The sequence below is a fragment of the Ostrinia furnacalis genome, unplaced genomic scaffold (genome assembly GCF_004193835.3).
Source record: "Ostrinia furnacalis isolate ACB-3 unplaced genomic scaffold, ASM419383v2 OfSCF0219, whole genome shotgun sequence".
NCBI classification, from domain to species: Eukaryota; Metazoa; Arthropoda; class Insecta; order Lepidoptera; family Crambidae; genus Ostrinia; species Ostrinia furnacalis.
This window is the reverse complement of record NW_021130458.1, coordinates 346,823-374,041: the sequence shown is the minus strand read 5'-3', so window position 1 is coordinate 374,041 and position 27,219 is coordinate 346,823. Positions and strand designations below refer to the sequence as shown.

At 39.2% G+C, this 27,219-nt stretch overlaps 1 protein-coding gene across 1 annotated transcript; it reads right to left on the bottom strand.

Moving 5' to 3' along the window:
* Positions 1-1,252: 1,252 nt before the first annotated feature.
* On the bottom strand, positions 1,253-26,377 carry Sse (extra spindle pole bodies like 1, separase). Its single transcript, XM_028311481.1, has 14 exons — positions 26,182-26,377; positions 25,854-25,988; positions 25,604-25,670; positions 21,527-21,705; positions 21,134-21,307; positions 20,373-20,515; positions 19,790-19,917; positions 17,996-18,356; positions 15,527-15,695; positions 9,866-10,001; positions 4,463-4,645; positions 3,506-3,651; positions 2,501-2,640; positions 1,253-1,414 (listed from the first exon to the last, which is right to left on the bottom strand). Exons 1-13 carry the CDS (start codon positions 26,297-26,299, stop codon positions 2,501-2,503), a joined length of 2,079 nt encoding a protein of 692 aa, XP_028167282.1. The 5' UTR covers positions 26,300-26,377; the 3' UTR covers positions 1,253-1,414.
* Between the last annotated feature and the right edge of the window lie 842 nt (positions 26,378-27,219).

The window sequence follows — 27,219 nt, the reverse complement described above, 5'->3', positions numbered from 1 at the left end:
GCCAACCTAAGTGCTTGTTCACGTTGACTCGAGGGCGCGGGCGCGGGCGCGGTGACGAAATATCAAACATATGTAGTGATTCCAAGTGTTCACGTACGAAACGCAGGTGCGGTCTAACTAGCGGGCAAGCTAGCGACTTGTGCGCGCGGAGCGCTCGCGGTAATTTCAACGCGTGAAGATGTTTGTGTGTGTTCATGTCAAACTAGCGGCGGCGCGCGCGTTTCACTCGCGACGTCAGGTAAGTTCAACCAGTTTGAACTTGTCGCTAGAAACGATAGTACGTCACACTTGCGCGAACGCCTGGTCTTCAATGTGAACACGAGCTCGCGACGTTTCACGCGCCCGCGCCCGCGCGTGCCTACGTGAACAAGCACTAAGACTTTTCTTCCCCCCAGGCATGGCAGAGAGCGGCGGAAGGCAAAGAACGCACTCCGCCATCTTCGCGGCGCCGACGCAAGCCCGCTCCGTCGCCGCGCGCGCCGAGACATAAGGACGCGCCGCAAATCGCCGTGCAAGCCTAATAACCTTAAGTCGGCCGTTTGGTGTAGTGGTTCAGAACGGACTACTATGCCGATGTCCCGGGTTCGATTCCCGGTGGGGCAGAAATTAAAATGATGAATTTTAATGACGGGTCTGGGTGTTTTCTATGTATAATATGTATGTATTTACAAAAAAAAGTATTTAAATACGTTTATATCCATTGTCTAGTATCCATAGTACAAGCTTTGCTTAGTTTGGGACTAGCGGTGCAGTTTAAAATGTCCAAGGATATTTATTATTATTTATTCGAGTTTGGGCGAGAAAAAAAACGCCATATTTAGCAGTTTTAATTCTAGCTAGAGCTTAACTGAGTCAGTGCCTGAAGTAATGAAGCGGCACGGGAGGGGTGACATTGACATATTATGACGTGACAGAACATACAAATCTGAAATCTCTGCCGTTTGAAGTCACAAAAACACCCTCCCGTGCCGCTAATATGACTCAGCTAAGCACTAAATTTATAGTTTGTTCTATTTTCCATAATATTTATGTTTGGGGCCGAACATTATTATACAAATGTTTGTTTATCAGCCAATTAAGTTCCCGCACTTTAACGGCGCTATGCTGCGCTAACGCGGCAGAGTGTAAACAAAAAAGTGCACATCACTTCAAATTGTTTAAAATTCTGCATGAGATCTCATTAAAATGCTAATTGATTCGTATAGTTTAAAAGATGTTTACAATCCTATCATTTCAAATAAAACATAATCAACATTTAAAAAAGTCAGTTTATTTATCCTTACCTTAATAAATTATTAAACATAATTCCTTTGTTGTCTATGTAAAGCCAGTTTACATTGAATTGTACCTTTTTTCTTAGTTACCTATTGTTTCGACATCACAGATTTGTACCCGTGCGACAGTAAATTCCTACCTGAAATCAAAATGTGAAACACTTCTAAGTTCATTTTTTTCAAAGTTCTTTTAAACCTATGATTAATTATAATATAGTGAATCAGTCATTAAATTTAGTTTTATTTGTTTATTTCTAATTTAGTTTTTGATAGTCATGAAATCAGTAGTTGTGCTTTAAAAGTGGTGTGCACATTTAGCAGTAGTGTAAACTAAATGTTGCAACTTGGAAAAATGATTGCAATATTTCCGCAAAAAACTGAGCCACTTTGGATCATTTTTAACTTTTTGCTCTTTATATTATTATTTTTAAATGTTATAAAACATACATTTTCGACAAACATCACTTGTTTGTACCTAAATACCTGCGGTGGTGACTTCTGTAATTTATCAGAGGCAAATGGAGGATTTGGCCAGACGGTTTGGGGAGATCTATGTCTACAGTAATTAACTACAACTCGGTCGTGTTAACTGCGTATCTCGCTGGAATAGGATTCTCCCTCGCACTGCGGCTGAGTGGGGCGTTCTGGGGGCGTTGGCCTTATCCGTACCAGAGCCCCGATTACGGTAATTTTTAACGTCTCCAATCCAGACACGCTTCTCGGTTCTGCGATACGATTGGTCGTTCAACAGCGTACGTCAGCTGTTTTGACCAATCGTATCGCAGAATCGATGAAGCGCGTCTGGATTGGAAACGTTAAAAGTTACCGTAATCGGGGCTCAGAGCGTCGATGTGACGTCACGATGCCAGGTGCGCAGTTAACTCGCCGGTTTGTATGGGCACTCACCTACGTGACTCTAACGGGCAGTCCCCTCGCGACCATGGCATTGGCGATCATGACGAAGCCTGTAGAACCTCGCGCGAGATATAGCGCGGAGGTTCCTCTCGGGAACAAACTGGCTCCTCTATGACCTGGGTCATGACCTGGGGCTATGTTAGCTAAGGACACTGACCTACGTGACTCTGACGGGTAATCCCCTCGCTACCATGGCACTGGCGATCATAACGAAGCCTGTAGAACCTCGCGCGAGATATAGCGCGGAGGTTTCTCTCGGGAACAAACTGGCTCCTCTATGACCTGGGGCTATGTTAGCTATGTACACTCACCTACGTGACTCTGACGGGTAATCCCCTCGCAACCATTGCACTGGCGATCATGACGAAGCCGGTGGAGCCGCGTGCTCGGGATATAGCGCGGAGGAGGTTCCTCTCAGGAACGAATTGTGTCTTCTGCTCCACTTCTGTGTCTGAAAGTTATAGCAGAGTAAATACAAATGAGTAGGTCATCTTCATAGAAACGCACCGAGCGCGGTTTGTATGTGAGCGCGCGCCAATACGTATACGGCGCGAACGCACACACTGAGAAAATTCAGCGCACCTCACCACCGCTAAATTTTATTGGAGTTTTTTTAGATTGATTTTAAACATATAAAGTTTTGAAGTCTCTCATCTTGTTTCTGATTCGATCATGTAGGAAAACCAAGCATAGCTCGCGCATGACAATGAGTAAGGAATATTAGCTTAAGGGCTACCTTTTCTTTTTTTATGTAAATAACATTTTGACGTTCATAAGTGCCACTTGTGGTCTAAACTGAATAAATATTTTTGATTTTGATTTTTTTTTGACATGGCTCGTAGAACTGATGGCCGCTGGGGCAGAAAATTTAAAAAGTTAAAAAGACCGAAAGACGTCGTGAAGGTAGGCTTCCTACTCGGTCGATCAGTTCAAGCATTTTTATGAGACCCGTGGTTAGCCTCCCATTCGATGAACCGACGATCTAGTGAAGGTCACAAGAAGCTGGATGCGGACAGAATAGATTCGATCATTGTTGAAAGCTTTTGTCCAGCAGTAACTGCATTTGGTTGTAAAAAAATTAATAAAAAAGCTATTAGTAATCAATTAAAGTAAACAAATAAGTAAACAAATAAGCTGAAAGACGTAGCGTGGGCAGGCCTCCTACTAGGTGGACCGACGATCTGGTAACGGTCGCGGGAAGAGCCTGGATGCGGGCAGCGCAGGACCGTTCATTGTGGAAAACCTTGGGGGAGGCCTTTGTCCAGCAGTGGACGTCATTTGGCTGAAACGAACGAACGAACGAAACAAATAAGTACCTAAAACTCCTTGACTCCATTTCGCCTTCCCAACCGAAGGCCAGGGCACCGGCGCGTTGGACGGCACGTACAAAGACATGAGGGTAGACACCATCTTGTCCACCTCCAGGTCAGTCACCTCCCACAGCATGCCCACCACCATGGGACTGGAAACCATTGATTGACCATGAATAATTAATTAATAAACAAGTAAGTAATAGTGAGTTTTCTTGCACTTCTTCAATAGTCAATTAGTCATGTGACAAGCAAAGATAAAAATAATAAATAAAAACTAGTTATTATTCCAAAGCAGTAGTGTAAAAATTAAAGTTATTGGCATATCTAATTTTTCATCACCAACAGTTAATTAAACAAAATAACATTTTGACAAGAGTGGGTTAATGTTTAATGTATTTACTTATTACATTACAGGTAAACACCAGCATACATTTAACGTGAGGACCTCTATACAATAGACACTCACTAACATACAAGGGGTCCTGGGCACTTAAGGCTCAAGGGGGGGCCCTTATCATCTGGAAAAAGATCTTTTGAGCAGACGGGGGCCCTCTCGGTTACGGGGTTGGGCACGTGCCCAAAGTGCCCAGTAGGAAAGAGGGGCCTGTGAGGGGTCCCTTATACTTCAACTGACCGTGAAACTGCATTTTCGTAACTTTACAGGAGAAAAGAAAACGATTATTTTTCGTAAAATGACATAAAAGAAGTGATTCTTGTTTATTTATTATGTGTAATTATGATATATGATAATTAATTAATAAACAAGAATCTGACTTCTTTATAGACATTTTATGAAAATATATCGTTTTTCTTTTCTCCTGTAAAGTGTAAAGTTACGAAAATGCAATTTCGCGGTGTTGAAGCATAAGGAACCCCTCACAGGCAGTACAGGCACATAAATTATAATATTGTGTATGCGAGTGTGATTTGAAGTGGGAAAGTGTCCATTATTGTCCGTACCTGCCAGCGATGTGCAGATGGTGATGGGCCGCAGCCGGCGGCGCGCGTCCGGGCGGGCGGGCCAGCCGCACGGAGCCGCAGCCCGACAGCAGAACTAGAGCCCGAGCACCAGCGGCGCCCTCCACGCCGGCGCCGTTCGCGCTGCCATTCGCGAAGTGGCAGCCGTCGCCGTGGCCGCAGTATCTGACGATTAATAATTTAATAACATTGATATCCGCAGCGTGGGACGTCCACCTACAAGGTGGACCGACGACATCGTAAAGGTAGCAGGGAAGCGCTGGACGCAGGCCGCTACCAATAGATCAACATGGAAAGCATTGGGGGAGGCCTATGTTCAGCAGTGGACGTCCTATGGCTGAAATGATGATGATGATGATATCCGGCTCGAAGGACCATGTATAATTCCACAAAAGACAGTTGGCATCCGGCTCGAAGGACCATGAAAAAATTCGAAACCTAATAGACAAAGTAACATGACTGACAATTCCAAAAATCGCTTCGTCTGTACTGTTTTTAAGGCAGCATGTCCGTTCTAAATGCACGAAGGACCTATCTATCTACTATCGACCGAGCGGTCCGATGCCGACACCGTTTGGCTATTGTTGCCTTATTCTAATAGCCCGGAGCCGCAGCCCGACAGCAGAACTAAAGCCCGAGCACAGCGGCGCCCTCCACGCCGGCGCCGTTTGCGCCGCCGTTCGCGAAGTGGCAGCCGTCGCCGTGACCGCAGTATCTGATGGCATAAAACAATTGGTATCTGGCTCGAAGGACCATATAAAATTTCGAAGCCCAATAGACAAAGTAACATGTATGACAGTTTCAACTCCAAAATCGGTTTATTCGCTCCGTCTGATCTGTGTTTTATGGCAGCACGTCTTTAATTAGACGTGGATTAACGAAATCCACCTATCTATGTATCTACTATCGACTGAGCGGTCTGATGCCGACACCGTTTGGCCATTGTTGTTTTATTCTAATAGCCCGGAGCGGCACCAGCGCACGGAGCCGCAGCCTGACAGCAGAACTAAAGCCCGAGCACCAGCGGCGCCCTCCACGCCGGCACCGTTCGCGCTGCCGTTCGCGAAGTGGCAGCCGTCGCCGTGGCCGCAGTATCTGATAGCAAAAGGACCATGAATAAGCCTACAAAAGATAGTTAATATCCGGCTCGAAGGACCATGTACAAATCCGAAGCATAATAGACAAACATAACAGGAATTCGCTGCCTGCTGCTGTCTTTGCTGATCCGGGCCTTTTCAAGGCAAGAGTGAATAGGCACTGACAGGGCAGATATGTACCATCCTAGACTGCATCTTACTTAACACCAGGTACGATTGCGGTCAAATACCTACCTTGTCTTGCATAAATCAATTTATTCCAAAATTCGCTCCGTCTAATCTATTTTTATGGCAGCACGTCCTTAATTATATGTATTAGACGAGGATTCACGAAACCGACCTATCTACTTATTCTAATAGCACAGAGCCGCAGCCCGACAGCAGAACTAAAGCCCGAGCACCAGCGGCGCCTTCCACGCCGGCGCCGTTCGCGCTGCCATTCGCGAAGTGGCAGCCGTCGCCGTGGCCGCAGTATCTGATGGCATAAAACAATTGGTATCTGGCTCGAAGGACCATATAAAATTTCGAAGCCCAATAGACAAAGTAACATGTATGACAGTTTCAACTCCAAAATCGGTTTATTCGCTCCGTCTGATCTGTTTTTTATGGCAGCACGTCCTTAATTAGACGTGGATTAACGAAATCCACCTATCTATGTATCTACTATCGACTGAGCGATCTGATGCCGACACCGTTTGGCCATTGTTGCTTTATTCTAATAGCCCGGAGCAGCACCAGCCGCACGGAGCCGCAGCCCGACAGCAGAACTAAAGCCCGAGCACCAGCGGCGCCCTCCACGCCGGCGCCGTTCGCGCTGCCGTTCGCGAAGTGGCAGCCGTCGCCGTGGCCGCAGTATCTGATATAAAGAGAGTCGACATCTAGCATGAAGGACCATGTATAACCCTACAAGACAGTGGGCATCCGGCTTGAAGGACCATGTACAAATACGAAGCGTCCCCGTGGCCGCAGTATCTGACGGTATAAGACAGTTGACATCCTGATGGATCATGTATAAGCCCACAAAAGATAGTTGGCATCCGGCCCGAAGGACCATGAAAAAATTCGAAACCTAATAGACAAAGTATAATGACAGTGATAATTCCAAAATTCGCTCCGTCTGATCTGTGTTTATGGCAGCATGACCATTCCGAATGCACGAAGGACCTGCGTATCTGATAACAAACGACAGTTGGCATCCGGTTTATCTAAAAGCCTAATAGATAAAAGTTGGCATCCGGCTCGAAGGACCATGAAAAAGTCCTAGGCCTAAAGGTCAGACCGCATTTGCACGGCGCAGCCGCAGCGTGAAACTGCACGGCGCGACACAAAGCGTCAAATTCTATTAGTAATTTTTTTTTGTATGGAGTACGTCGCATTATGTCGGCGTAAAATAACGTATGACAGTTTCAATTCCAAAATCGATTTATTCGCTCCGTCTGATCTGTTTTTTATGGTAGCACGTCCTTAATTTTGTTCGAACATCAAATCGACGAGCAGATCGAATTATCGACCCTCGAATCAACAATCCGATACCAAGAACGTCAGGCTATTGTCACGGTAATACTATCATACAGTATTGTAACTTCATATAAACGGACGAAACGCGAGCTTTCCTTCGAAATTCAAATCTCGGTATGCGCTCGACATGCAAACGTCGGGGGTGTCGCGAATGTGCCACAGTAATAAACGGACGATGTGTTGTTTTTTAAACAGTGCTTCTTTTTATATTTTATAAAAATAATTACAATACAGGGGGTTAGGTTATGTTAGGTAAATGTTTTTTTTATGCATAACAAGGCAGGTATTTGACCACAATCGCACCTGATGTTAAGTGGGATGCAGTCTAGTCTAGTCTAGTTTATAAGCCGACACTAGCCCATGTTAACATATAGGCATGGTGAAGTCAGTGAAATCATTTTATTTAATTTTTAATTTTTATAAAAATCAGATTTGTATGAAAATAAAAATTATTAAAATGATGAAATGATGATATCAATTTTCTGACTTGACCATACCATTTATATGCACATGTTAACATGGGCTAGAGTGTCCGCTTATAAACCCATTTACCTAACACCCTGTATAATAATAATTAAGCATTTTGTACGCCTCATTCGAGGCGCATACATTTTACGATCGCAAATTTATAAGATTTGTTACTAAATCTTAGCACAAATATATTTTTTAAATTAATTCTACTAATAACAAGACAACGTGCATTTTTATCCTATTTCATTCACCAGCTATTTTGTTTTTCAAAATAAAATAAAAAATTACAATCACAAAATACATTCACAAAACTAGATAGAAATTCTAAGTAGGCAGATGTAATGAAAATAGGGTCTGCAGGTGGGCAGCCCTATCGCATGTTGTCATACGGTGACGTACCGCGCGGCTGTTGACATTTATTTCAAAAATATGGCCGAGTTGGAATACTGTATAAGATAGTATTACCGTGCTATTGTTGTTTTATTTTAATAGCATTTAAAACACTCGTTTAGTGTTAATCATTACTCTTGACAATATTTCTATCATCGCAATATTATCTCTTTGTCCAAAGACTTAAATAGTCTTTGGAAATACCCACAAACTAACATAAACAACAGTAAATGCTAAATGCATTGTTTCTTTTCATAGTCAAGTTTATGCCTTTACTTTCTTCGGTAGTCGTAATATTTGACGATCGCCGTGACCGCGATTCCTAGGCAACAATAACCCAAGTAATCATGTGAACGAAATAAACATAGACGCATTAAAAAATTACCTTTAATTTTATTATTATTATATTTTTGATTCTAGCAAGGACATTGTCATTTGTTGATTACAAAAAAAAAGTCGACAACATTGCAATTATTTGCTGTCTTAAGATCCAAAAAACATAAAATCCTTCGTTTAACTTTTTTATTCAATATGTTCGGAGAATGGTGTCCGACTCTATCCTTAACATGTCCTTCGATCGATTTAAGAGGAGCACTTAATCAGATTTATGTTCTGACAATCCAATTGATTCATAAAATATCAAGATATTAAGATAAAACCAAATATCTTCTAAACGACAGTAATTTAAATTTTTAGGCACTGACGATAAGTCCATATTGCTAGCGAGTACAGAGGGTAATTTCTACGTACTTTTCTTTCACCACCACGATAATCTATCGTGAGATAACTTTCTTTGCTCCAGATTAACGTATTCTGTCTTTTAGCATAATTATGGGCAAATTATACGAAAGGTCTGATACCAACTCGCATTGAGTCATTTGAATTTTAATTATGAGTTATGAGCGGGTAAGTATTGTTTGTGAAATTGCATCTTTTGTGACGGAGAATATTCAGAATGTTAATTTAAAACGGCCATGATTTTAACCATTGCTAAAGAAATTGTCAAAGATAAAATTAAAATTATCCAACCACTTCATATAATTTTTCAGCTGTTAAAAACGAATCTGGCGTAGATTTTTATTGCAATGCAATAGGAGCTTGTGATGTAAAGAGGAATATCGTTGTTATAGTTAACAGTTGGCAACACTGGTGATTGACATGACCCTACTTTACAGAGGCGCCATCCTGGTGAGAGCAGATGCGAGTCCTCTTACCGCTTCAGCGCTATCAGTTGGCGCCACTTTCTTCGCCACTAGCAAGTTATTTTGACTCTACAGTGGCGGCAACTGGTAAGCGTTTTAGCGCTTAGCTCTGCTATGCTGCTGTTAGCTCTCATTGATTGACTACTTTTCAACCGACTTCAAAAAAGGAGGAGGTTCTCAATTCGACCCGAATGTTTTTTTTTTCTATGTTTGTTACGCGATAACTCCGCCAATTATGAACCGATTTGAACAAATCTTTTTTCGGCGTATAGGTAATACCTCAAGGGTGGTCCCATTTAAATTTAATAATAGAAAAAACAACCCCCAAGGGTGGAAAATTGGGGATGAACTTTTTTATACGCAATATCTCCGCCGATTATAAATCAATTTGGACGATTATTTTTTTGTTGAATAGGTATTATCAAAAGGGTGTTTTCTTGCGAATTTGAAGAAAATATTTCACCCCCAAGGGTGGAAAATTGGGGATGAACTTTTTTATACGCAATATTTTTAATTTTTAGTTTTTTTTTGTGTTCACGCATTTGAAGTCGGTTTTATTTTAAAAAAAAGTTAATTATTGGTTTCAAAGTAAGCAAATATGTTCTACCTGAATCTATGCCATAGCGAATCAATGTCTGATATTGCTACAAAATTCACTTTCACAGGCAATAAAGAAAGCATTCTGTAAAGTATACATGACAACTCACAGGAAGACGTCAGCTTCAGTGAGGTACTTGAGGAAGTCTTCAGGAGGGGGCGGCTCCCCGATATGCCCCGCCCACGCGCCGCACCAGTACTGAACGAATGAGCCCATTCGCTTCTCCATGCGGTCTAGGTTCTTCTCTGTGGTAATAGAGTGAAAAACAGTTGTAATAATGAAGTAAAAGAAAAATATAAGTAAGAGAATGGAAAAGAAAATCTGATTTTTAAGTATAAATGTTTATGTTATCTCTAGAAAATTACAGACTTCAGAAAACGAGAAAAATCAGAAGACAATAGAAATGGCAATACCAGATTTTGTATGGAAGGTGGCGTCTTTTTTTTTTATTACAATATTTTGTAATCAAAAAACAAGGTTTGGTCGATGGCCGCGCGAAAAAAAAAAGACGCCAATTTCCGGCAGTCTTTTCAAATTAAAACCATAATTAAAAAACTGACGTCCAGCAGGGGACGTATTTTAGTTAAAATGAAATAATGTCAACTTTACCGGGATTAATAATGTATCTTCCGACGTCCGCCTTCGTCTCTAAATACCCATCAACGATATTTTTCTCGTGCAACTTGTACAAGTAATACAAGAAGTGTATGTTCTCGATCCGCGACACGGGGTCGTGGTTAATTATGGGAAGAGTCTCCCATGGGAATGTGTCCAGCATCTGGAATTTAATTTTTATTTTGTTAGGCACAACATACAATAAATTATACATCGTTTTATCCACGAAGAAGCGCCCCACCATTCTTCCGCTAATGTTTGAGTGTTATCGGTACACGCTAAATCATCCATGAGTGCACACGCACACTACAATAATGTCGCTCGGATTGCTCGGATCAAACTCCCCGCACCCCGCGCGACCGAGACCAAGAATTGGTAGGGCGTGTCTTCGTGATTGAAACGATCTATACACAACATGACTTTCTAATGTAACAAAAAATGTTGTCAGACTTCACTGAGAAACGCTAGTATTATTATGGAATATAAACAACAGTATAACTTTAAAATGTCTGGCGTATTTCTAACGGTACTAGGTGGACTGACAATCTGGTGACGGTCGCGGAAGGTGCCCGGATGCGGGCAGCATCCTTGGGTGAGGCCTTTGTCCAGCAGTGGACGTCATTTGGCTGAAACGAACTTCTTGATGTTCACTCAATAAGGGTTACCGAAAGGGTTAATAGGGTCTTTGTCTGTTGCTTGTGGCCAAGATAGTGGCGCTAACTAGTGGGCGTAATTAGAAGCATGGTGGGTCAATTGCAGAAAACGGCAGAGCAAAATTAAATACCTAATATTATAAAGCTGAAGAGTTTGTTTGTTTGTTTACTTGAACGCGCTAATCTCCGGAACTACTGGGCCGATTTGAAAAATTATTTCAGTGTTAGATAGCCCATTTATCGAGGAAGGCTATAGGTTATACAACATCACGCTACGATCAATAGGAGCAGAGCAACAATGAAAAATGTTGCGAAAACGGGTTTTCACGCGTATGAAGTCGCGGGCACAGCTAGTGTTTAGTGTAAAAAAGCTGTAGTCTCCAAATAAATAAACCTTTTTTTCTGTGCTAAGCAGAAATACATGCCGGGTAGTTACTGTCAATGCGCTCTAATTAATAATCTAATGACGGCCAATTTAGCAGAACGAAATATTAGATCGCTCATTATACGATGCTGCTTAATCAACGAAGTTTTTTTATCCAGAACAAAGCAGTTGTTCATATTTATTAAACTTTTTTTGTGTTCTCACTTTATAATTGCTTTATACATATTTTATAAGTGTGGGTGGATTTTGGTAAGTTTGTTTCTGTATAAAAGCAATATTTAATTTTTATTTAAAACACCAAACCGAACATGTTAAAAAAAAGTTCAATAAAAAGTTATAAACGATTATTTCCTGATTATACTAAAAAAAAAATACCAGAATTACGCGTAAATTGCTTAACAATTACTTATGTACCTACTTAATTTATGTATGTATGCGTTCGTGCATACGTGCGTAAGGAAATTTCTCTATTTTCGTAGCTAATCATAATGTTTACGATATCCCAATTCGTGAACAACATCATAATTTAGGATTTGACAGAAGGTAAACAAAGACGTTTATTTAGTTTTTTTCTCAAGTTTTGGTTTTCATCAAGTAAAAATAATAATAGAGAGACATACAAGCTGCTGTTAAAACTCGACTACAAAACAGTGCCTGAGGTATGAGATCGGCAAGAGACGTATTTTTCAAAAATCAGATGTGCTTCAGATTTGTATTATAGATGACCCACGCTGAACTGTCCCACCAAACTCAATGACAGGGGGCGCTACCATCGTTCAACTGTATGGTTTCCAACATGGCAAAAATCAGAACAAGCGATCCGGTATTGACGGTGGCGCCCCACTGTCAATGTCATGCATAGGACGGTTCAGTATTTTGGAACTATATTTTGTATGCTCTGTCACGTCATAATATGACAATATCACCCCTTACGTGCACTCTCATACCTCAGGCATTGACTAAACTAAGTTATAAACTAAACTAATTCAAATTAACTCATCTACTCACCTCGTCCACAATCAAAATCACCGGATGCCGCTTCGCCTTCTTAAGCCCCGCCCACTCGTCGCCATCTTTGACCAGGGTTGCCGCTTGAGAAAAAGCCTTAATGCCGTCAACCAGCGTAAAATGGTGTACAGCCTCAAAGCACTTCGACAGACATTTCAAACACAACTCATTCGCAAACGTAAACTCTTTGGTACAGTTCTGACAGTCGTTCGTATTTAGAACCTGTCTTATGTCTTCAGTGTTGCCATGTTCAGTCAAAATTCGTCTGATACACGATTTGATTTGCTGGGACGACAATGCAGGGCTGCTCTCTATTAGATTGTAGAGGAGAATTTTCTGTTTTTTGGTCAGTCTTATGAATCTAGAAATAAAAAGATCCAATTTTAATGTTGTTGCTATAGTTCTAGTGCTTAAATCAGTCAATACCTGAGATACGCGAGTGACACGGGAGGGTTAAATTGACATATTATCAGGCCTGTTCATCTCCGCGAGTTTACATCGAAAACAAAACACGCACGATGGCCCACCTACAGGATACTATTCGACAAGGCCTCACATACGAGCGAACATTGACTCACGCACGCGTATTCTTGTGTATGATGGAAGAAAATAAAGAAAATGGTGTACTAAATACTGTGCAGTATTTAACTGTCTAAATAATAATAAAAACACAGAATGTACTTTTTTAAATTGCCTCAAGACACTGAGAGGTAAATAATTAGTTAATATTATTCATGATAATTCATGCTAAATCATGTATTTGCTCCGCCATTTTCCGCAGTTTGGCACCTCACGTCACATCATTTTACCGAAGTCAGCCCTATAGCTTCGGCGCAGTGCCGAACACTGACGTTTGTCAACAAAATGGTGCTTGACTCTTGAGACAGGCTAAATTACACCATATTGTTAATGACATTGTGCATACATTTTTTTAAATACCTTTGCGAAGTAAAACTTCTGTACGTAGTACTTATTATTATTCTGTGATATTATGATAAATTGACTGAGCATACAAATCTAAAGTCACCTGTCATCCGCTTTGCAATGGAGAGAAGTCGAACCTTAATTTCGAACTCCTATGTTCTTCTGATTAATTTCGTTGCGGATCCAATGACAGTTTAACTTTCCCCCGGGACAAACTTGACCTTCATTGGTTGGGTTTTTATGGCGGTCTAGCTGTAGATCCTGGCTACACAGGAGTTGCAGTGATGGGAACGAGAGGTGGGAATAAAATCTAAAAGAAATCTGAAGTGTCGATGACGTTTGACGTTTCAAAAACACTCCTGTTCAGCTCCATACCTCAAGCACTGACTTAGTAGAGCTAGGCCTATAGTATAAAAAATATGATACTTTCTGGTAGTAACTAAAGCCCGGTCCGTGAGCACGTAGAATTTTGTCCAATGACCCCTAGCTACCCATCCTTGTCGCTCGCGCGTAATTATGTTGCTGTCGCGCTCGCACACTCACTGCGGACGCCCGTCGCACAGTCGCGACAGCAACATAATTACGCGCGAGTGATAAGGATGGGTAGCTTGGGGTCATTGGACTAGAATGATGAATATGACCAGACTATAGTAACTAGTAGTTTTCTTATGCAGTGTGGGTTGTAATAAATCGGGTCACGAGCCAGTAAGTGTTTATGAGCCGGCGTAGGCGTTTGATATGGCTCAATTGGACCGACTAGGACGGCTTAACGTCCTTCATAAATGCTAATGTTATAAACGCTTTGTACTCAAAAGTTTGTGAGCATGAATGGATGTTTATTACGGCTTTACGCGAAAACTATTGAAGTATTAGGCAATGAGACTTTAAAATGTTATAAGTTGCACATTAGAATAGGACATAGCAAACCTTGAGTAGAAAAAGAGACCAATTGACTCCACTATCCTTTAGAAATTAATTTTAAAAACTTTAGTTTTTATATTANATGCCATAACGAATCAATGTCTGATATTGCCACAAAATTCACTTTCACAGGCAATAAAGAAAGCATTCTGTAAAGTATACATGACAACTCACAGGAAGACGTCAGCTTCAGTGAGGTACTTGAGGAAGTCTTCAGGAGGGGGCGGCTCCCCGATATGCCCCGCCCACTCGCCGCACCAGTACTGAACAAACGACCCCATGCGCTTCTCCATGCGGTCTAGATTCTTCTCTGTGGTAATAGAGTGAAAAACAGTTGTAATAATGATAGAAAACTATACAAGTTAGAGAATGGAAAAGAAAATCTGATTTTTAAGGATAAATGTTTATGTTATCTCTAGAAAATTACAGACTTCAGAAAACGAGAAAAATCAGAAGACAACAGAAATGGCAATGCCAGATTTTGTATGGAAAAGGGCGTCTTTTTTTTTATTACAATATTTTGTAATCAAAAAACAAGGTTTGGTCGATGGCCGCGCGAAAAAAAAAGACGTCAATTTCCGGCAGTCTTTTCAAATTAAAACCATAATTAAAAAACTGAAGCTAAGAATGGTTGATCTGTGACAATGACGAAAATGTATGTTTCATTTAGTTGCTTGAAGTAAATTAAAATCAAGTAAACATAATACCATCTTTAACAATATTTATTTCATTGAAAAATATCTTCCATATTGTCATTCGAATAACCATGTAACGGCAACCGTTACGTTGCATACGTTTTATAAGGAACGACAAGAAGTAAATTAATTGTTTGTGATCAAGTTTTGGAAGACGTATCGTAAGCAGGCCTCCCACTCGGTGGACCGACGATCCAGTGCAAGTTGCGGGTAACACCTGGATGCGGGCAGGGCAGGACTTCTTGAGGAAATCTTTGGGAGAGGCCATTGTTCAACAGGGGACGTATTTTAGTTTGTGGGATATGATGCTCAACCACAATAAGGAAGCTAAGGTGTTAGTGCTTCCTTCCGAGCGGGTGTTATGCTCGAGGATCAAGGTCCAATTTACACCATCTTGGTTTGTCTATATGTACTTGGCAGGGTAGAAAACTCCGTCACCGCGATGCAGGTTTGTATGAGCGGCGGAGTGTGCCATAGTGCAGTCGTAACAGCGCCATCTATTGGCACACGTTTGTAGTGGCGTATCGCAGATGTCGCCACAAGTTAAAATGAAAGAATGTCAACTTTACCTGGATTAATAATGTATCTTCCGACATCTGCCTTCGCTTCTAGGTACCCATCAACGATATTTTTCTCGTGCAACTTGTACAAGTAATACAAGAAGTGTATGTTTTCGATCCGCGACACGGGGTCGTGGTTTATTATTGGAAGAGTCTCCCATGGGAATGTGTCCAGCATCTGAAATTTAATTAGCCGACTTCATACCAACGATACCCCACACGATGGGGTAGAAGATGAAAAAAAATCATCCCCACTTTGCATGTAGGGGAGGTATCCTAAGAAAAAATTTTTTCAAAAATTTTTTCTACCGTTTTGTCGGCGTGATTAATATACATACTTCCACAAAATTACAGCTCTCTAGTGACTATAGTTTCCAAGCAAAACCTCGGACGAACAGACAGACAGACATAACGAAACTACATATAAGGTTCAGAATCAGAATCAGAATCATTATTTATTTGCTATAAATGTGGTACAGGAGATGGATACAGTTAATGGTTAGGTCTCACAATTAGTCATTTCTGACATGCAAATATTAAATTAATTAATTATTAAACATTTCAATAAATTCCAATATTATCAATGTAAGATGTCAATATAAATGTTAATAGTAGATACTCAATGTCAAAAATTCAAAAAAAGTCGAATTAATAAATTCCAATATTATCAATGTAAGATGTCAATATAAATGTTATTAGTAGATACTCAATGTCAAAAATTCAAAAAATGTCAGGACTACGGAACCCTAAAAAAGCTGTATTCTTTTTTTGTGTGCTAGGCAAAAATACAAGACGGGTAGTTAGTGTCAAGGCGCTCTAATTAATAATCTAATTCATATTTATTAAACTTTTTTGTGTTGTCACTTTATAATTGCTTTATACATATTTTATAAGTCTGGGTGGATTTTGGTAAGTTTGTTTCTGTTTAAAAGCAATATTTAATTTCTTTTAAAACACCAAACCGAAAACATGTTTAAAAAAAGTGAATAAAAAGTTATAAGATATTTCCTGATTATACAGGGTGGAAACGATAAGTGATCTCACTCGATTATTTCTAAACTATACAAGATATCCAAAAACTGGTTACTGATCCTGAAAGTGCTTCACGAGCTCTATCCAACGGTACCAATAATAGGTTACAAAATAAATTGTATCTATCTGAAAATTCAATGTTTCCAGCCTCCATACATTCAGTAAAAACACATAATAATAAAAACTATACAAGATATCCAAAAACTGGTTACTGATCCTGAAAGTGCTCCACGAGCTCTATCCAACGGTACCAATAATAAGTTATAAAATAAACTGAATCTATCCGAAAATTCAATGTTTCCAGCTTCCATACATTTACTACTGCCACAGTCATGGCACTCATATCTTGATAATATTATAGCAAGTAAAGCCTAAAACCAATGTTTTCCCTGTTTTTTTTAAATAAGAATGCAATTTACGAGTTAATTTTAAGTGTTTATGATTTAAAATAAAAAAATAACACTTAAATATTGTGTAGCTGGCATAGTGGCATACATTTAGTATGGAGGCTGAAAACTTTGAATTTTTGGATAGATCCAGTTAATTCTGTAACCTATTACTGATATCGTTTGAAAGAGCTCGTGAAGCACTTTCAGGATCAGTTTTCAGTTTTTCGATATCTTGTATAGTTTAGAAATAATCGAATGAGATCACTTATCGTTTCCACCCTGTATAGAAAAAAATATATATTACCAGGATTACGCGTAAATTGCTTAACAATTACTTATGTACCTACTTATTTATGTATGTATGCGTGCGTGCAAACGTGCGTAAGTAAATTTCTCTATTTTTTTTAATATTTTCGTAGCTAAACATAATGTTTACTGTTGAGTAATGAACTAATGACAACACTAAACATTTATTTATGGTTTAGAGTTTAAAAAAGCTAGCTCTATGTCTATGGTCTCTCTGTGGAAAATGGCCGACTGAAAAGTTTTGTTTTGATGTGCTCCGTTGTAATAATTATATTTTGCATGTGTAAGATTGCAATAAACAAGCAAGTTGAAGATAATCATGGCGCTTTATTAATTAAACCCCATAACAACAATATTTACGATATCCCAATTTTAATTTTATTTTTCCCAGTTAATTGAGGATTTGACAGAAGATATTAACAAAGACGTTTATTTAGTTTCTTTGTCAAGTTTTGATTTCATCAAGTAAAAATAAAACTGAAACTCGACTACAAAAAGGTCAAGCTGCTGCATGCTGCTGAAACTCGGCAAAAAGCTATTTATAGGTTTAGAGCTTAACTGAGTAAATACCTGAGGTATGAGAGCGGCAAGGGAGGGTATTTTTGTAACGTCAAACGTGATCGAGACTTCAGATGTGCTTCAGATTTGTCTGCTCTATCACGTCATTATATGACAATATCACCCCTTCCGTGCACTCTCATACTTCAGGGACTGACTAAGTTATAAACTAATTCAAATCTAATCTACTCACCTCGTCCACAATCAAAATCACCGGATGCCGCTTCGCCTTCTTAAGCCCCGCCCACTCGTCGCCATCTTTGACAAGTGTTGCCGCTTGAGAAAAAGCCTTGATGCCGTCAACCAGCGTAAAATGGTGTACAGCCTCAAAGCACTTCGATAGACATTTCAAACACAACTCGTTCGCAAACGTAAACTCTTTGGTACAGTTCTGACAGTCGTTCGTATTTAGAACCTGTCTAATATCTTCAGTGTTGCCATGTTCAGTCAAAATTCTTCTGATACACGATTTGATTTGCTGGGACGACAATGCAGGGCTGCTTTCTATTAGATTGTAGAGGAGAATTTTCTGTTTTTTGGTCAGTCTTATGAATCTAAAAATAAAAAGATAAAATTTTAATGTTGTTGCTATAGTTCTAGCGATTAAATCAGTCAATACCTGAGATATGGGAGTGACACGGGAGGGTTAAATTGACATATTGTGACGAGACAGCGCATACAAATCTAAAGTCACCTGTCATGCGCTTTGCAATGGAGGGAAGTCGAACCTTAATTTCGAACTTCTCCTATGTTCTTTTGATTAATTTCGTTGCGGGTCCAATGACAGTTTAACTTTCCCCCGGGACAAACTTGACCTTCATTGGTTGGGTTTTTGTGGCGGTCAAGCTGTAGATCCTGGCTACACAGGAGTTGCAGTGGTGGGAACGAGAGGTGGGAATAAAATCTAAAAGAAATCTGAAGTGTCGATGACGTTTGACGTTTCAAAAACAATCCTATTCAGCTCCATACCTCAGGCACTAACTTAGTAGAGAGCTAGGCCTATAGTATAAAAAATATGATACTTTCTGGTAGTAACTAAAGCCCGGTCCGTGAGCACGTAGAATTTGGTCCAATGACCCCTAGCTACCCATCCTTACCGCTCGCGCGTAATTATGTTGCTGTCGCGCTCGCACACTCACTGCGGGCGCCCGTCGCACAGTCGCGACAGTAATGTAATTACGCGCGAGTGATAAGGATGGGTAGCTTGGGGTCATTGGACAAAATTCCACGTGCTCAAAGACCAGACTATAGTAACTAGTAGTTTTCTTATGCAGTGTGGGTTGTAATAAATCGGGTCACGAGCCAGTAAGTGTTTATGAGCCGGCGTAGGCGTCTGATATGGCTCAATTGGACCGACGGCTTAATGTCCTTCATAAATGCTAATATTATAATCGCTTTGTTCTCAAAGGTTTGTGAGCATTCATGGATGTTTATTACGGCTTTACGCGAAAACTATTGAAGTATTAGGCAATGAGACTTTAAAATGTTATAAGTTGCACATTAGAATAGGTCAGAGCACACTTTCGGTAAAACAAGGGAATCAAAAATGATACGCCTCTTTTAGAAACTATTATATTATTACTAGTTTAGATAATATTACCAGAGCGAGAGAGAAAATAGATGGTCTGTAAAAGTTTAAAAACTTCAATTTTACTATCAAATACTAGTAAAAACTAGACTATTTTTCCTTAAATGTTTTTCAGAGAAAAACACGAGCGCGATAGTTTTTAGTGACAGACCGAAATTGACGACCCAGGTAAAGCTGCACACAGAAGTTAGTATTCACTAAGTCTTTAGACATGTCCACCCACAAGGTGGACCGACGACATCGTAAAGGTAGCAGGAAGGCGCTGGACGCTGCCGCTACCAACCGGGCAACATGGAAAGCATTGGGGGAGGCCTATGTTCAGTAGTGGACGTCCTATGGCTGAGATGATGATGATGATGATGATGATGATGATTTAGACAAGTCCTTGGGTCTACTTACCCCCAGTCAGTTATGGTAGCGTCTACCAGTTGTACGACCCTGTCTCTCAAGCTGGAGTCCACCAGTTTCCCCGTCAGCAGACTGCCCCAACCACCCAGCCATTCCTTGTCCATCACGTTTATTACACTCTGAAATAAAGAATGAATTGATTGTTTCCTTTAGTTTCTTTCTCTGTTTGAAAGTTATCCGTATTTTTTGTGAAATCTCTGTATGACTTCATCATTTTAATATTAAATGATCGGAGACGCGGCCTCTCAATATAGGCCTTAAATAAACTCAAAATTGAACAGCATGCTATGGAGACGTTTCTTTACGAGATCGAATCAGAAATGAAGAGCCCCGTAAACGAACTAAAGTCGCTGACATAGCCCACAGATTAGCAAGCTGAAGTGGCAATGGGCAGGGCACATAGTACGCAGAACTGACGGCCGATGGGGCAGCAAGGTTCTGGAGTGGAGGCCACGTACCGGCAAGAAGGCGCTGGATGCAGGCCGCCACCAACCAGCCATTGTGGAAATCATTGGGGGAGGCCTATGTTCAGCAGTGGACATCCAATGGCTGAAATGATGACAAAGAGACCTACCTTCATCCTCAAATCGATATCCTCTCTTCTGCTCCAATAATTCTGCACCAAACGCTTGTTATTTAGAAACTGAGCATTGTCTATGGTTTTGTAGTTTTCATCCAGCAATGAAAACAGTTCTGTGAACAGGGGCTTTTCTCCTTCTGAAAATATAATTTAACCTTTTATGGTAATAAAATATGAAGAACTATACTTCCCACATAATATTGAAACCTATTGCCTATTATTAAGTAAAAAACAAACATTCAGCACAGCTATTTAATAAAATAGAAACATGAATCATGCATATTTTGTGTACAAATATTAAGTAAGCAAAAGCATATTAGTCTGGTCCGGGAGCACGTAGAATTTTGTCCAATGACCCCAAGCTACCCATCCTTATCGCTCGCGCGTAATTATGTTGCTGTCGCGTTCGCACACTCATTGCGGGCGCCCGTCGCACGNTTAAGTTACCTACGCTATCACTTGTTTTTGAAAGAAGAGGTGAAAACTTAAAATTAAAAACTTAAATCCTTGTAAATATGCGAGAAATGGGTCAAGCCCCAAATTTAAAGTATTTTCACCGATAAAATTGTCCATAGATTACGCCCTTAAAGTTTGATCACTACATGCCCGGACACACTGTATATGCTTGAATTTTGGTCTATTCACAAAATGGTTCCATGAAATTCACAAATCTATATTGAAGACAAAAATGCAGTACCAGGTTCATATTAATATTAATAAAATTAATTTCATTTGTTTTACATTACTTAACTTACCTTTATTAACATTTGCAGGAATGTTAATAGTTATGGGTCCCACATCAGTGGTCTCCAAGTATGCGTTTGTCATCATTGTCAAGTTCAACGAGTTGATCTCAATCCTATACTCGTCAAACGGTTTTAAGTTTTCGTTGGGGTTGTACGGTGCAGTCAACTGAATTACAGTCCATTCTGAAATAGATACAAAACTAATTTAATTCTTTTAAATTTGTCTGTATGTGACTTGATAAAAAATGGTTCATTCTACAATCAATATATCATATCATTCAATAAAAAAAGCTGACAGAGTAAAGAAAACATGTTTAGTGCAGGTCATAATATTTTATAGTATGTTATGGGATAAGCTAACTGGCTAACATCATTATAAGCTTAAAAACATGCTACTAGTACCTTTAGGCAGCTCCTTCAGAATGCTCTGAAAGTTGTCAACATTATTCTCCGGACTGAACTTCAGATATCTTTTGTAGAATGGCACTTTGTCCGTTACTTCTATCGCTGGAAGCCCTTTGCCAATATTATTTCCATTATTTTTGGTTATAAAATCAAATAACTTTTCTTCTTCTTTTGTCCTGTGAAGAATCATCAATATATTATCAGTTAAAGAGACAAAAACTTGTATTGAGGGGTGAAATATGAGTTATAAGTTTATACTTACATAGGATTTTGATCAATTAAATCCATCACTGGTTGGATGAAGTTCTCTATTTTATGCATCTTATTTCCTGAATATTTTAAAACATCACATATTAAAAACTTATTCAAGCTATATTATCTCTTCAATGATCAACAGGAAAGTAAAAAAGGTAAACATTTTTAACAAATCGCCAATAAACGTAAGCGAAAATGAACAGAAATACAGATAAGAACAGTTTCATGACTTCAAAAACAATACAAAATAGCAGACGGAATCTTTCGTACCTGCTGCCTTGATTTGTTCATCTCTGTACACAGCCATAGTCCTCAAAGTGGCCGATACAGCTTCGCTTAAGTGGAAGGCACATTCTGCTTCTTTGCTGGCTGCCAGACACTCCTCTGCCAGGAGTTTTCGTCCACCTGTAAAGTTAAAATTCTCTCAAGAATTATCACATAATCAAAAGTAGTTTCAAGTCATTAAGGCTTAATGTTTATCACCAATGAGCAATAACTGCCATTTTCTAATGTCTTTACTTTATTTTTAATCCATAATTTTCTATAAAACTGTACACTAAAGCTGAAATATTAAGAAATAAAGTTACACGAGAAACTCACTTTGGTAATTTGGCCCGCTTGGCGTGTAAGGCACGTCTGTCACATATTTATTTAGAATACTATTGTAAAATTGTTTAGTGTAGTTGATTTCATTTGTGAACACATCAAAATCTTCCATTCTTACAGAAAAACTTAAAAAAAATGCAAGCAAAACACAAAAATTAACCGCAAAATTTCAAACATAGAGAAAAGTAATACTGATTTCAAAACCTGTTTTGACAGTTCACAGTCACACTTTTTATATGCTAAAGACATACTAGAATACAGCTTTGTTATCGAATGCGGTAATAACGGTAACGTTAATCGATAACCTTAAAACACTATGATCTAGTCCTCTAATCCATCTGTGATCTAGTCACAGAGGAATATTGAGAAGTCGTCAGCCTCATACAATACCATTCAAACGAATGGAATTCCTATTAAATATGGATATCTATTCGCATAGTGCAGCTTAGGTATTTGTTTGCATTGCTATAAGTTAGCTTTATCTACACAAAGAGGAAAGATTTGATAGTTTGATGAAGCTCCGATGATTTGAAAAATCATTTTACATAAGAATCTTCATATAACTCTATGAGAATCTTACATTATTTCTGCCGCATTTAGGCTGTATGAATTTCGCCTGGTCAGCTAATTTATAATAACTGCATCGAAATCTGCTTTTAGATTTGTATCATTTTATTCGCTAGCCTCATGATAATAACTCTATGGCTAGCCTAGCTTCCTATGAGCTATATGTATGAGGTATAACTATTTAGTAGGGTGACGGAANATTCAATCTCGCCAAAAAAAAGTGTTACAATGTCTAAAATAATTAATTATGATCTCTTATTTTTCATGAAAAGTATGAGAACTAGTCTAACTAGTGTAATATTAATAGGGCGCTGGGCGAGAGATAAAATGGCTCTTCTGTAAAAGTCTAAGAACTTCAATCGCTCGAAACCAAGGTACAAACTAGGCTATTTTTCCTCAAATCCAGGTTTTTGAAAGAGGAACACGAGCGCGATAGTTTTTAGTGACAGACCGAAATTGACGGCGCAGGTAAAGCTGCACACAGAAGCTAGTAGTCACTAAAGTATTTAGATTAGACATATCCACCCACAAGGTGGACCGACGACATCGTAAACGTAGCAGGAAGGCGCTGGACGCAGGCCGCTACTAACCGGGCAACATGGAAAGCATTGGGGGAGGCCTATGTTCAGCAGTAGACATCCTATGGCTGAGATGATGATAATGATGATGATTTAGACAAGTTCTTGGGTCTAACTTACCCCCAGTCAGTTATGGTAGCGTCTACCAGGTGTATGACCCTGTCTCTCAAGCTGGAGTCCACCAGTTTCCCCGTCAGCAGACTGCCCCAACCACCCAGCCATTCCTTGTCCATCACGTTTATTACGCTCTGAAATAAATAATGAATTAATTGTTTCCTTTAGTTTCCTTCTCCATTTGTAATTATCCGTATTTTTTGTGAAATCTCTGTATGAATTCATAATTTTACTGTTAATATTATCAAATAATCGGAAACGCGGCCTCTCAATATAGGCCTTAAATAAACTCAAAATTGAACAGCATGCTATGGAGACGTTTCTTTACGAGATCGAATCAGAAATGAAGAGCCCCGTAAACGAACTAAAGTCGCTGACATAGCCCACAGATTAGCAAGCTGAAGTGGCAATGGGCAGGGCACATAGTACGCAGAACTGACGGCCGATGGGGCAGCAAGGTTCTGGAGTGGAGGCCACGTACCGGTAAGAAGGCGCCACCAACCGGCCATTGTGGAAATCATTGGGGGAGGCCTATGTTCAGCAGTGGACATCCTATGGCTGAAATGATAACAAAGAGACCTACCTTCATCCTCAAATCAATATCCTCTCTTCTGCTCCAATAATTCTGCACTAAACGCTTGTTGTTCAGAAACTGAGCATTGTCTATGGTTTTGTAGTTTTCATCCAGCAATGAAAACAGTTCTGTGAACAGGGGCTTTTCTCCTTCTGAAAATATAATTTAACCTTTTATGGTAATAAAATATGAAGAACTATACTTCCCACATAATATTGAAACCTATTGCCTATTATTAAGTAAAAAACAAACATTCAGCACAGCTATTTAATAAAATAAAAACATGAATCATGCATATTATGTGTACAAATATTAAGTAAGCAAAAGCATATATAGTCTGGTCCGGGAGCACGTAGAATTTTGTCCAATGACCCCAAGCTACCCATCCTTATCGCTCGCGCGTAATTATGTTGCTGTCGCGTTCGCACACTCATTGCGGGCGCCCGTCGCACAGTCGCGACAGCAATATAATTACGCGCGAGCGATAAGGATGAGTAGCTTGAGGTCATTGGACAAAATTCTACGTGCTCCCGGACAAGACTATATATGCTTGAATTTTGGTCTATTCACAATAATGGTTCCATGAAATTCACAAATCTATATTGAAGACAAAAATGCAGTGACAGGTTCATATTAATATTAATAAAATTAATTTCATTTGTTTTACATTACTTAACTTACCTTTATTAACATTTGCAGGAATGTTAACAGTCAATGGTCCCACATCAGTGGTCTCCAAGTATGAGTTTGTCATCATTGTCAAGTTCAACGAGTTGATCTCAATCCTGTACTCGTCAAACGGTTTTAAGTTCTCGTTGGGGTTGTACGGTGCAGTCAACTGAATTACTGTCCATTCTGAAACAGATACAAAACTAATTTAATTATTTTAAAGTCTGTATGTGACTTTTTTTTGTTTTTTTTATTTTTAATTGATAAAAAATGGTTCTACTGCTGATTTAACACTATCTAGGTCCATTATACACTCAATTTATTATAGTACCATTCATTAAAAAAAACTGATATAGTTAAAAATAATCATTTTTGTGCAGATCATATTCTATAGGATAAACTAACTGGCTAACATTATTATAAGCTTAAAAACATGCTACTAGTACCTTTGGGCAGCTCCTTCAGAATGCTCTGAAAGTTGTCAACGTTATTCTCCGGACTGAACTTCAGATATCTTTTGTAGAATGGTACTTTGTCCATTACTTCTTTCACTGGAAGCCCTTTGCCAATATTATTTCCATTGTTTTGGGTTATAAAATCAAATAACTTTTCTTCTTCTTTTGTCCTGTGAAGAATCATCAATATATTATCAGTTAAAGAGACAAAAACTTGTATTGAGGAGTGAAATATGAGTTATAAGTTTATACTTACATAGGATTTTTATCAATTAAATCCTTCACTGGTTGGATGAAGCTCTCTATTTTATGCATCTTATTTCCTGAAGATTTTAAAACATCACATATTAAAAAGTTATTCAAGCTATATTATCTCTTCAATGATCAACAGGAAAGTAAAAAAAGTAAACTTTTTTAACAAATCGCCAATGATGAACAGAAATACAGATAAGAACAGTTTCATGACTTTAAAAACAATACAAAATAGCAGACGAAATCTTTCTTACCTGCTGCCTTGATTTGTTCATCTCTGTACACAGCCATGGTCCTCAAAGTGGCCGATACAGCTTCGCTTAAGTGGAAGGCACATTCTGCTTCTTTGCTGGCTGCCAGACACTCCTCTGCCACGAGTTTTCGTCCACCTGTAAAGTTAAAATTCTGAAGAATTATCACATAATCAAAAGTGGTTTCAAGTCAATAAGGCCTACTGTTTATCACCAATGAGTAATTACTACCCTTTTCTAATGTCTTTACTTTATTTTTAATCCATTATTTTCTATAAAACTGTACACTAAAGCTGAAATATTAAGAATTAAAGTTGCACGAGAAACTCACTTTGGTAATTTGGCCCGCTTGGCGTGTAAGGCACGTCTGTCACATATTTATTTAGAATACTATTGTAAAATTGTTTAGTGTAGTTGATTTCGTTTGTGAACACATCAAAATCTTCCATTCTTACAGAAAAACTAAAAAAATGCAAGCAAAACACAAAAATTAACCGCAAAATTTCAAAACCTGTTTTGACAGTTCACACTTTTTATAAGCTAAAGACATACTAGAATACAGCTTTGTTATCGAATGCGGTAATAACGATAACGTTAATCGATAACCTTAAAACACTATGATCTAGTCATAGAGGAATATTGAGAAGTCGTCAGCCTCATACAATACCATTCAAACGAATGGAATTCCTATATGGAAATCTATTCGCATAGTGCAGCTTAGGTATTTGTTTGCATTGCAATAAGTTAGCTTTATCTACACAAAGAGGAAAGATTTGATTGTATGTTGAAGCTCCGATTATTTGAAAAATCATTTTACATAAGAATCTTACATTATTTCTGCCGCATTGAGGCGGTATGAATTTCGCCTGGTCAGCTAATTTATAATAACTGCATCGAAATCTGCTTTTAGATTTATATCATTTTATTCGCTAGCTTCCTATGAGCTATATGTACCTATGAGATGCATAGGTACCTACGAATACTAAATAACTATTTAGTAATACACTATTGAGAACAGGTAGACCTATCCCTACATTTATGTGAATGAAGCAAATTCCAGTCTAGGTAGGTAAGAAAACATTTGCTTGTTTGTTGGTGTCGTTCGAATGTTCGAATGGTTGTCCATTCGAACCGAACCCAATTACCTACCTACTTACTTATTAGGTAAATTAATAGAAATGTAATGTAACGATATATTATCCTTCTTTGTTGTGTAACCGTGGTCACATTATTAAGGCGTCCACGTCGCGGGAGGCGGACACAGGGACACAGTTCTCCATCCACACGATCTCCCATCAGCTTCTTGCTGGCAGACTATGAAGCTGGTTCAGTCAGTTAGATTTAACTTGACGTAGACCAAAACTTCATT